The sequence below is a fragment of the Gobius niger genome (assembly GCF_951799975.1).
Source record: "Gobius niger genome assembly, chromosome: 2".
NCBI lineage: Eukaryota > Metazoa > Chordata > Actinopteri > Gobiiformes > Gobiidae > Gobius > Gobius niger.
In genome coordinates, this window is record NC_136853.1 from 25,281,193 (window position 1) to 25,293,434 (window position 12,242).

Consider the following 12,242-nt stretch of genomic DNA (forward strand, 5'->3'; position numbering starts at 1 on the left):
TGTTTCTCTTCAATTAATTATAAATCTGAAGAATTATGTAATATGACATGCTGTAAAATATGTGATTATTTTTATCATGCATTACAAATTGCTTTTATGGACAAATAAATACATTCAGAATTGCCAATGTAACGTGGGATAGATCATTATAGCCTACAATCAACATAGTCTAACAAAGTCATAGCGCATGTACTGGACACAATTAAAACAAGCACCTCTCGTTTGGCCATAGGGTGGCAGTAGAGGTAAAGGCAGAGTGAGGAGGTTGTTACATAATTTTTTTTGCCGTATATTTGTCTCGACGTTCTGGCAATCAAATCAAAGTCAAAGAGTCAAGGTAACCTTTCCCCCAAAAGCCACTTGACGTTACAGCCAGCATAGTGAATGTAAACAAACAAACAAAAGACGCCAAAGACACTCGAAGGAAATGCAATTCAATACAAAAGCATACAGGATAAACAGTTAGGCTGCACGAATAGGATTTAAACATCCGGACATGCGTTTAAAACTCATATCTCGATTGGAAATTGCTGACTGCAGCTAGGGGCTGCGACTTGGCTTCCTGCCAGAAGGATGCAGGCATGGTGCAGGATGAGAAAGGGGCGGGCCCAAAGAGAGATGCCATGTGTCTATGGTCTTTACATAACAGCAGTTGTTTTGGACAGGCGGTTCTACAAAACCCCGTCAGCTGCGCATATCAGCATAAAGAAAACTTGCATTTTTATTTTATATTTGCAAATGCTGCAAATTCCTCAAAGTGTGTACACAGTCTCCACTGCTCCGTCTATGGTTCATCCATTCTGCCGTTCAAGGTGAAACACGAGCTGTATTTTCTTCTCAACAAAACATAATAGAAGGCCCGTGCTTAAATCCTCTAAAGTGTAACTCGTGCTGTGGGAGTTATGTAATCACAGAATATTGTGTGTAAATGAAAATTAGCTGAAGAGACGTGGGCAGCTGAACTGAAGAGCAAAATGGGTAAACAACACTGTGGCCTGTGGCTGTCCGGTAGTCGGTAATCACCATGGTGATAGCTGCGGCGGTAAGGGGGTGTGCGTGTGATGCGGCTCGGGGCGGGGCCGTTGGACATGAGTAAATGACGTCAACTCGCAGGTCGCCAGGCAGTGAAACAAACATGGCGACAGAATGGAGCGGACAGCAGGGTTATGTTCTTACGGTTATTATTTTTCTGTGGAGTGTGGTCGGTGGCCGGACAGGAACAGCTGTCAGCAGCAGTGGGGGAGGCAACGGCGGGGGACAGGTGTTAGGCATGCGTCTAGAAAGGAGCGACAAGCCTGTCCCCACCAATGACGACGGTGTCATCCAGGTGACTGAGGAGAACTCGGTCCTGCTTCGGTTTTACGGGGTGCAGCTTCATTCAGGAGCCTGGAAACAAATTCGCTTCACTGAGCTGGCGGACAGAAAAGAGGGGGATGAAGAGGAGGAAGAGGTGGCAGTCAGGAGTGGCAGCGGCATGATGGACGTGCCGGACAGGACTTGCACAGATTTTACAAAAGACATAACCGTTGGGACCTTTATGAACGTGAGCCGCAGAGGAACGTCAGGACTCCTTAGTGTTTACATCAAGCCCCTTCGGAAGAGCGAGCCGCATAAGTCCTATGCACTGTGCACCCTGAGCAGTGATGGAAGCACGTGGGAGATGCTGGGAGGCAGTGATTCCCAGTTGGTCGTTGTGGAGGAGAAGGGCTCCCTGCTCCCCATGTGGCTGCAGGTCATCCTCATCTGCTGTCTTTTGGTCCTCTCAGGGATGTTCAGTGGCTTGAACCTGGGGTTGATGGCCCTGGACCCTATGGAGCTCCGCATTGTCCAAAGTTGTGGTACAGAAAAAGAGAAGAAATATGCCAGAAAAATTGAACCCATTCGCAGTAAAGGAAACTATCTTCTCTGCTCCTTACTGTTAGGAAATGTCTTAGTCAATACCACCCTCACCATTCTACTGGATGACCTCATTGGGTCAGGTTTAGGTGCTGTGGTTGCTTCCACGATTGGCATTGTCATTTTTGGGGAAATTGTTCCACAGGCCTTATGTTCTCGCCATGGATTGGCAGTGGGGGCAAACACCATTGTGGTGACCAAATTTTTCATGCTTCTGACCTTACCAGTGTCTTATCCTGTGAGCAAGCTGCTGGATGTCCTATTAGGACAGGAGATTGGTACTGTGTACAACAGAGAGAAGCTGGTGGGGATGCTGAAAGTGACTGAGCCCTACAATGACCTGGTCAAAGAAGAACTCAACATGATCCAAGGAGCTTTGGAGCTGAGGACTAAAACTGTAGAGGATGTGATGACTCCCCTCGGCAACTGCTTTATGATCCAGTCAGATGCTGTGCTGGATTTTAACACAATGTCAGAGATCATGGAGAGTGGATATACTCGTATACCTGTCTATGATGATGAGAGGACTAACATTGTGGACATTCTGTATGTGAAAGACCTGGCTTTTGTTGATCCAGATGACTGCACAACACTGAAGACCATCACAAAGTTCTACAACCACCCAGTGCATTTTGTGTTTCATGACACCAAGCTGGATGCCATGTTGGAGGAGTTTAAAAAAGGTGCGTGTGCCATCTTTCATATGTAGGTTTAAAGCACCTCATTTACATCACAGTGATGGGTCTGCAGAGGGCTTAGCTGCTGCTCTTTTGCCTGTGTGCCTGATGTTTCTATCACTAATGACCCGTCTTATTGACGAGTGGAATGTCCAAGCCACGATTAGCTCACACCACGGACCAGGTCAAGCATAGTTCGTGTCAACACACTGTTACTCCAAAGGATGCTTTTGCTGTTGATTTGGTCTTTGGGCAATAGTTATAAATGTACCTATTTTCCACTCATCATCAAGGATGTCACATTCTGGTTCTGATTCTGAAAATATGCAACAGAAAGAACCATGAATGTGACCTCAAACCTCGGTGTGGGTAACATAGTCTGTCTATGGTAGTTCTATCTGCTTCAGATTTAGCTGAAATTGATAATTGGTAAACCCTGAAAACCCTTTTTAAAGTACTATTCGATGCCGGGCTTAATCTCCTGCTTTTTGCCTTTCCCTCTGTCTCTCTGTCTCTCTATCCTCTGACTTTATCTTTCTCTCCAAAGCTCTTAGTCCTGTCTGAGCTATATTAAGACATCAGTGTGTCGTCCTGCAGTTAAATCCACAGACAAATTGAATGCTGAATAATGCAACTGCTGTAGTGTCAAGATAGGGGAAAAACAGACCGAATACTTATAAAGTAACAATCATGTATTTGCCAATTTCACTCTGGACAGTTGATTTGTGCACAGTAAGTTGAAGTGTGGTTGTGTCAAGGCAGTCTCTTGTCGTCTCTAGGTAAATCCCACCTGGCCATTGTCCAGAAGGTCAACAACGAAGGGGAGGGTGATCCTTTCTATGAAGTGCTGGGATTGGTCACCTTAGAGGACGTCATTGAAGAGATCATCAAATCCGAGATCCTAGACGAGTCCGATCTTTACAGTGAGTCAGCAGACTCTTTGCAGATACCATTGCATTATTTATGTGTGCATTTTTAATGGCCTTGTCCCTGATTTTACTCGCAGCTGACAACAGGAACAGGAAAAAAGTTGACCCCAATAAAAACAAGCGTGATTTTTCGGCGTTTAAACAAGAAGGTGATTGCAAAGTCAAAATCACTCCTCAGCTGATGTTGGCTGCTCATCGCTTCCTGGCCACAGGTGAGCAACTGATGTCGCACACTCAAACCACCTTTAATGACGTACACATTATCCCTATCATTAGCTTAATACCTTCACTTACCGGCACAGTTACTTAGAAGCGCTGCACACAACAGTAAAAGGCGAATAAATGAATAAAACTACCTTCTTGGGTGTAAAGTTAGAAAATGTTTCGGGTGAGTGCCGAATATTGATCAGCGTAGCGCAAATGTGTGTCCCCTAACACGAAAAAGAGCATGTTTTACGATTGGCTTTATGAATGTGATTTGATAAAAGTGCCTTTGCATTTTGTGTTGCAGAGGTTAGTCTGTTCGGCCCTTTTCAGATCACAGAGAAGGTTCTTCTGCGGATACTAAGGCACCCAGATGTCATTGAGGAGCTCAAGTTCAATGAGAGTGACAAGCGCTCGTCACAACACTACCTCTACCAGAAGGGCAAACCGGTGGACTACTTCATACTCATTCTGCAGGTGTGCAATCACAAAATACTCTCCGTCATTTACATGATCACTTAGTTATTATTGAAGAATGTCATTGTCTTAATTTCGTTATTATTAAGCACGTTTTTGTGACCCTTTATTTATGTATTCTTCACATTTACCTACTCTAAATGGTATGAAATGGAAACCCTGTTGGATTGTAGGTTGGATCTTAGGTGATGAGCTACTGTTGGTGGAAGATGTGGCCAAAGGAGGTCCACAGTCTCTGTTAGGCAGGATTATTAAGCATGTTTCTTTTGTGAGCCAAAGTGGGCAAGAAAAGACAATATCAAACTCTAACAAGTATTTAAACTAGTAAAGAGCTTGACGGAGGGAAAGTACGAGGTGTTCAGTGCTCCTGACCATTGTTCAAATGTGAAAAGTGGGGAGAACATGCATTCACCCTTCTTTCTGAGAGGCACGAGCTCTAACCGCTGTACCACCGTGCTGGGCGGGTCTAGATGTGTGTAGTGTCATGGCATAGCAACAGCAAGGCAGCGTAACTAAAGAGCAACTGAGTGGCAAGTCAATGAAAAACAACGCAGACTTGCCTCTAAGGAGTGTTGAAGGTTCTATTTCAAATCAAAAGAACGTGTACTTATCCTCGATTGTTAAAGATGAGTTAGTTTGAAGGTAGACTCAAACCTTTGCCACGAAACAAATCAAAATACTTCTATAGAAAAAATACATTTAGTTTCAGTAAAGAGAGAAGGCAAGGTATGTTTATTTATACCATGTATTTCGTACACAAGGCATCTCAAAGCGCCTATGAGAAAATGATTGACAAACAGCAATTTACAAAACACACATGTTTTGTAAATTGCTGTTTGTCAATCATTTTCACTAAATTGATTAAAAAAATAGTGAGCGTCATAAACATTTTGTACACCATTTATTATTAATATAATTTTTATTTGGTTGGTGGCGGTGCCTGTAAACACACCATGGGCTAATTTCCATCCGTGGTCCGACATTCGTTCACAAACACACACTCATTCAATATTGTAAGATGACGCCCAGAGCAATGGCCGCTATCGCACCCATTGTCTCCTTTAATCTGAAATTGATATTATTGCCACTGTCTTTGTTTAGTTTCTGGAATTCAAAATTCGGGCCATTGCAAAGAATTCTTCTTACTGTAGGGCACAATGCTCCGCACCCAGCTTTAGTTGACCTTGTAAAGTTTGTCTAACTGTATGTGCAAACTGAAGCATATTTCAGTATGTCAAAATATAAAAATCTGTCTGCGCCGCTCAAAAAACATGAACGTTTTGCAAAAAATATTGCATAGCTTTTGATTCTGCACTTCTCTATAACATTTTCACTAAATTTGAGCTAATTCAGATCAACGCTCAGAGATTGCACTTTGCAAGATGCAGAATTCTGGTCATTGCTACAACAACATCATAAAAGATAAAATGGCATGGACAACAAACACCTCCCTGCACACAAAAAGCTATGTGTTTAGAAGTTCAACATTTCGGCTACCAGGCCCTCCAACACGCACCTGTTTGAAAAAGATGTTCGAAGCAGCTGCTCTGTAAATACTTATAAATAAAATAAATTGTATACAAATCAAAGGAACAATCAGGGCATACAAAGATTAAAGTTAGAAGAGGTGATCTTAATGATGCGGGTGGTCACTTGGTGTAATCACGTAATACCTCCCACTCACAAATACATCTGCTATAAAAACTGTCAAAATTAAAGCAAGAGGTAATCAGACATCCAGTAGATCCTCTACGCAGAGACTGCACAAGTGAAAACACAGGCCGGCTGACTGTAGTGGAGTTTACCATATACTGTAAGTCTATTTAGTGCACTAAATCAAACCATGGAGTGGTCTTAGTCTCCACAACAGTCTAGTCCATAGACTACATGGGGTAGCGCCACACTGACAAGTACTCACAGTATTAAAAGAGCCCTTCACTGTTTCCTACCCCTGAGAAGGCTATGGTGACATGTTTGCGGCTGGCAGCAGGGGTGTGATGCACCATTGCAAATTCAAAAACTGCAGACTCATCACTTGGCTGTTTGTGAGGAGATCATCAACTTCTTTACTCCATGGCCACAATGAGGACAATTTGTGAAATGCATTCTCTTCACTTCTTTGTTTCCATCAACAGCCCCGTTCCACTCTCAGAGATGGAGGCGGTCGAGCAACCCGATACAACCTCTTGGAGCGTGTAGCTTTTTCACATTTTCACATGAAAGCGCAAAGAGGAAAAATTCACATAATGAATCAGAGAGCAATAGAAAACCATTAACAATATTCAGTACATCTCAACCACAACAAGGACAATGTTTTTAGCAATCAAACTGTGGTGGCTGAATACTGCAGGTCAATCTGTTTAAACTGGTCTCTCACAAAGGTTTTTCACAGTCACTGCGATAGTCTGTCGAGAGTTAACACACGCTAAACATGTTGACTTTTAAAATTTGCACTTTTAAAAGTGCAAATGATTTACTAAAATTATGCAAAGAAAAAAAGACCATACAAAGACTTCCTATAATAAACAACACAGTATACATCTACTTCCTCCTTATCGTATGGGTGACCCACTCACACAAACACTTTCGTGGACAGATCCTCTTATAAGAGGGCAAATGGGATTGAAGGGTTAAGGAGGATGGAAAAGGAGCAAAGCAGATGAGAGCAGACACTAAGATCTGTTGAACGTCTACTGTATGCAGGGCTAACCCGAACCTCCGATGTTTAGAAGAGCACAGAGAGATTTAAAGCAGCACATGAATCATGATTTTGTCCCTAACTTGTCACACTGTCAGCTGGATGGCTAAGTTTGTGGGTTTTAGGATCAGAAATCGGACATGACCCTAATCATCATCAGAGGGACTACAGGTGGAAATTAGCATCTTTGCTATAACCTGATACATTTGTGGTCAGTGTTAGATTGTACACTGTCCCTGTATAAGAATCAATAGAGCCACTTCGGCCCTTTTGAAACCATTAAGTCTTCAAGAGCCACAAACAACAAAGCATCTTTCTATTTATAGTATGTTCATAAATGAATCAATCTTTTATTTATATTTACAAATACAACTTACAGTACAGTAAAAGTCTAATTAAAATGATAGGAGAATCTGGAGGGTCCTTCTTTAGAAAATGCCTTCATTCTGGCTCAGATGTTGCCGAGTACTCCTGTAGCAGCTCATCACTTCAATAAATTCACTTTATGGGTCTTCAGTTTCAGTTTTTTCAGTTTTTTAAATTGAGAGCTACCAGGTTTACCACCTCCACTAGACTGTTGGCTGTCTATGTCTTTGAACTGATGTGAATGTGGTCAACTACCTCATTGCAAAATGTTTGTTTTCTACACAGGCCACCTTACTGACACCTGAGGTGTGGATTAAGTGACTGCAGATACTCTTTGCAACTCGAGCAGAGCAGCTCCTGTTGCACTAAAACATATATGCTTGTGTGAGTTTGTTTTAGGGGATACAGGCTAAGACTCTCTCATGACACAGTCTATGTGCTTTTCTGAAGTTCTAGATGTAAGAATGATCTGGTGGAGGTAAAGGGACACGCGCAGTATGTAATATTTATAAGATGTTTCTGTTACTTGCCATAGAGGTCGACTCATGAGTCTTGCGGCAGCATTTGAAGTCATTTAAACACAAATATAATATACACTATGTTTATATTTCCTTTTCTATTTCAGGGTCGTGTTGAAGTAGAAGCTGGAAATGAGAGCATGAAGTTTGAAACCGGGCCTTTCTCTTACTATGGAGTTATGGCTCTGAGCACGTCGGCGATAGGTGAGATGCGTGTTTCATTAACACCAGACATATGACGACTGCCACAATCCAGCATTAATGTTATGAATAGGATGAGAAAGAGGGGAATGCATTTATTTTGTTCTCAGGTACACAACTCATGATTTATTAGTATTACAAATCTGCATTCCACTTCAGAGTTTTAACAACTTTCCAGTAATTCTTGCAAATAGGATGATCCACTGGTTTCTACAACTTTATACTAGCTATTAATGTTGCACAGTTGTAACTTACATAACATGAATGTTTAAGAAAACATTGATCGAGAAGGTTTTTTAATGCTTTTGCACTTTAGCTGGGTTTTGATGCAACAGATTTTTTGTTAGGACACAAAACCTGCTGCTGGCTTGTGCCTTGACACCACTTCAGTGCATCGTGCCAAGACTTTGCCATGCTGCTGAAAATGGTTTAACATGGGATTATGTTTTCATTGTTTTAAACTACCATTATATTCAAGTATTGTCCAGTTTGTGTTTTCTCTTCAATGTGTGAACACATTTTGCTGCTTATTGTGTGCATGTCCACTGCCACATGTGCCAACATTAGTCATTGTAAATGCTATTTTTGTGCATTCAAACCCTGTCATTGTGCAATCAACTCAAACAAAACACATGGCTTCATTATTATGCAGTTGTTTAAAGTTGCAGCAAATGCTGTGGCAACATTTTACTAGAGATTTATTGTTATTAATGATAATAATAATAATTGTGCTGTGTGCTGATGTGGCACTCGAGCATCCCTACAGACCATACTATCGCGGCAAATCGGCCACACATTGTGCTCCATAACAAAATGTACTATTTGATTGATGTGGCTATCCCAGATGACAAGAACATCTTCAAAAAAGAAGGGGAAAAAATCAGCAAGTATCTAGATCTGGAGATTGAAATCAAGCAAATGTGGAACACCAAAACTCGAATTATGCCAATAGTATTCGGAGTTTTAAGTACAGTCAAGAAAGGCTCCAAGAGCAACTGGATAAACTCCCTTGAAGAATCTGTGCCAAAGAAACACAAAACACGGTGCTGTTAGGGACTGCCTGCATACTTCAAAAAGTCCTTGGCTGAAGACCTGAGCCAAACCTGAGGGACCTGGCTGGCCCCTGGTGAAGGAACCAGCTCAAATGCTGAGATGATTATAATAATAATAATAATAATAATATACTGCATTGCTGCATGACCAAACCATTTAATTGGTCGCACTTGAGCATCTTTTGAGATTTTGTTGTTTTTCATAGTTTGGTCACTGGAGCCTTAGTGGCAGTAATCATGTAATGAACAGGTGTAATCAGTATGAAAACAACACCTGTGTGTGTATATTTACGAACTGAGATGTCAACCTTAAATTAACCATAAATCCCAAATAAACAATTGTCTCTCTCTGCCCCTTACCCTCTTTCTCAGCTGTTACCCCTCCTCCTTCCCCGTCTGTGGCATCCCCTCCTCCTCGACGCCTCTCTCTTAAGAGGTTTTCTGTGTTTTCACGATTCCCAGGTAAACTTCTGCATGGACCCAAACGGAGGGAGAGGGCTGCAAATTTTTATATTATCCTCACCATTTCTCCCTTTACCGCCTTCAGAGCCCTTCTCCAGCAAGTAAAGAGCCACAAGTGACCAAAGTATTAGTTTACAAAAAGGAAAATCCACTAAAAGAAGTGAAGTGTCAGGATGTTTCAGACTACACGTCCTCTTAAAACCTTTTTATTGCTGAATGGATTCATTTTTATTTTTTATTTTCCAATGATGAATGTTTTTAACTTTTTTTAAATGATTTATCTGAAAGGGGCCTTTGCCTTTATTCCCTATGCAGTCTGCAGGTGGCACAGTTGCATAGCTGTTGCTGGTGGTAATGATGGTAAACAGAGTATGACACATTTCTCATAAACATTAGGAAAACTTGCTGGATGGGTAATGGAGGCGTCTCATTTCTGCCCTTTTACCCAAAGCCTCATCAACTTTAACCACTGATCCATGGTCAGATTGCTCTAAAATCTGATAGTAGATTTTTGGTTGAACATCACTATTTTGACCCTTTTCCACTATCTGCACTTAAACTGGCATCGAACTTATGTTCTATGATCAATACTAGGACATTTATAGTGCTTTTAACAATACCATAACAGGCAGAAAAAAAACACTGTTTCTGCTTCTTGGTCATATTCCATGTTTTCATTAGCTTTGTTAAAAACGCTCTATTTCATCAACTAGTATTCTTGTAGACAATTGCATGTGTTTTCCGTGTTAACACTAAATAATTTGACCACAATCACTAATTGTAGTATATTAACATTTATACATGTGCTATGTAATTGTTGTGTTGCAGTGTGATCACTACCACCTCCATAGATGTGCTTTCATCATCTCTCTTTATGTGATTCTCTTGTGTTTTACAGTACACTGAGTATGTGGAGTCTCTTTTTTGCATGAGTTGTATGTTATTTACCCCATCCTCTGTATGTCTTAGAATTCCGCTCCCCGTCTCATGGAGGAAACCTGAACCGCTCTGCTTCTCTGAGCTGCACTGAGCGTGCTCCTGAAAGTGGCTCTGTGAGCGGCAGCAACAGCCAGCTCCCAGGCACACCCTTCCAGTACATCCCAGACTTTTCTGTTCGGGCCCTCACCGATTTACAGTTTGTCAAGGTAATGGCGTTCACAAATAACATATGCAGTGTTTAAACTAAATGTGTAAACCAGATGTACAGAAGAAAGTGGTCAAACACTGTATTCCACAGTTGCTACAGCATTGTGAAATGGCACCCATTCTTACTTAGGTATTGTTTTGTCAACTTCAGATCACTCGTGCTCAATATCAGAATGGCCTCCTGGCATCCAGACTGGACAGCACACCTCAGTCTCCCAATGGCAGTCAAACTCGTCTGGATATTTCTTCGCTGCCCCCTGTGACACCCCCAGGGAACCGTTCTCCACTGCCCCTGGCCACACCTCCTTTGAGGAGACCCCCCTCTGGCACAAAGCCCACACCCCCAAGTGGTCGCATTGTCCCAAACACTACAGGCTCTAGCCGCAGGCCGAGCCAGTGTCTGCCGCAGCTTGTGCCCCCAGCCCCTAACCACGCTCCACTGTCCCACACGTGTTCCCCTAAAACCCATACAGCTTTGACATCACCCCATTCCTCCAAGCCCCCGCCAGTTACAAATGCTCCTGTCCCTGAGAACGGGCCAGAAGAGACCGCCACTCTGCTGAGCGAACAGCAGAACTGTGTGGGCCCGCACAGGCCGAGCCACACGATCAGCCAAGGTCGCACAGAAAGCACTATCTAAGTGACAACTACTACCTGTGCACCCCTCAACTTACATCACACTTCCTCTTCTACTCTTTGAACTCCTGTCATCTATACGGAGATGACAATGAACCCATCAAGATCCCTTCGAATTCTGTCCTGCATGGCCCTCTCTTAATAATAATAATAAAAAAATAAACTTCAGTAGCGTAGAAAGGCATTGCTTAAGTATATAGTCATCATATTAAATATTAAATGTGTTTATTTAAAGATCCAGTTACTAAATTACAAGTCATGTTTTATTACTTGGGCTAATTTTGATAAAACAGGGAGGGTGTTATCTTTTAAGATGTTATCCATTTTAATTGTTGCATTATATTTATTAATATTTTGCTCGTTATTCTGAGCAAACTACAAATTAAATTTGGGGTTCAAAAACCTCACTTTTGTAATTTCAATAAACTGAATCTTTAATTAGACACATCATACATAAACAAATCTTTTAGCATGTTCAGACTTGCACTAAGGGTGTCCAGCCTCATTGTTTACTGTTAGGACTTCATGTTTTCAAGGTCATTTTGGGTTTGGCCTTTCAGTTGAAGCCAGGAAGGTTTGAAGGTTTTAAATCTTTTCAATTACCAGCAAATGAACCCAACATCGTGCTTTCTCAGCCGAAAGGCTTTTTTCCTGCATTTAGTTTGTTTCACTCATATCAGCACTGCACTAAATAGTTTGTTAATGCCCAATATTGTACATGTATTTTAACACTGTCTTTATTTGCACAACATTCAGTATAGTCTTCCTTTGATTTTTTTCTGTTTAAAAAGAAATGAAAAAAAAAGTCATTTTAAAAGTTTTATGTTTAAAATATTTAATTTCTAAAACCTTTTATTTATTTGAATTATTTATTGTTTTATTTAACTATTTTTGGCATATGCTTTAAATTTATTTATCTTTAAGAGGTAAGATGGTGAAATGCTTTAAGCATTTGTATAAAGAATAATTTCTCACTGTGA

General features: G+C 41.4%; 1 protein-coding gene across 2 annotated transcripts; it reads left to right on the plus strand.

Moving 5' to 3' along the window:
* Positions 1 to 1,081: 1,081 nt before the first annotated feature.
* Positions 1,082 to 12,040, plus strand: LOC306959642 (metal transporter CNNM4; the record flags this gene model as incomplete). Of its 2 annotated transcripts, XM_079551806.1 has the most annotated exons (8): positions 1,082 to 2,579; positions 3,353 to 3,496; positions 3,580 to 3,714; positions 4,014 to 4,183; positions 7,873 to 7,969; positions 9,391 to 9,480; positions 10,450 to 10,625; positions 10,778 to 12,040. In XM_079551806.1, 8 exons carry the CDS (start codon positions 1,097 to 1,099, stop codon positions 11,264 to 11,266), a joined length of 2,784 nt encoding a protein of 927 aa, XP_079407932.1. In that variant the 3' UTR covers positions 11,267 to 12,040. The 2 variants fall into 2 exon arrangements, with proteins under 2 accessions (XP_079407932.1, XP_079407933.1); XM_079551807.1 differs by lacking the exon at positions 9,391 to 9,480 and having other exon boundaries at positions 1,097 to 2,579.
* Between the last annotated feature and the right edge of the window lie 202 nt (positions 12,041 to 12,242).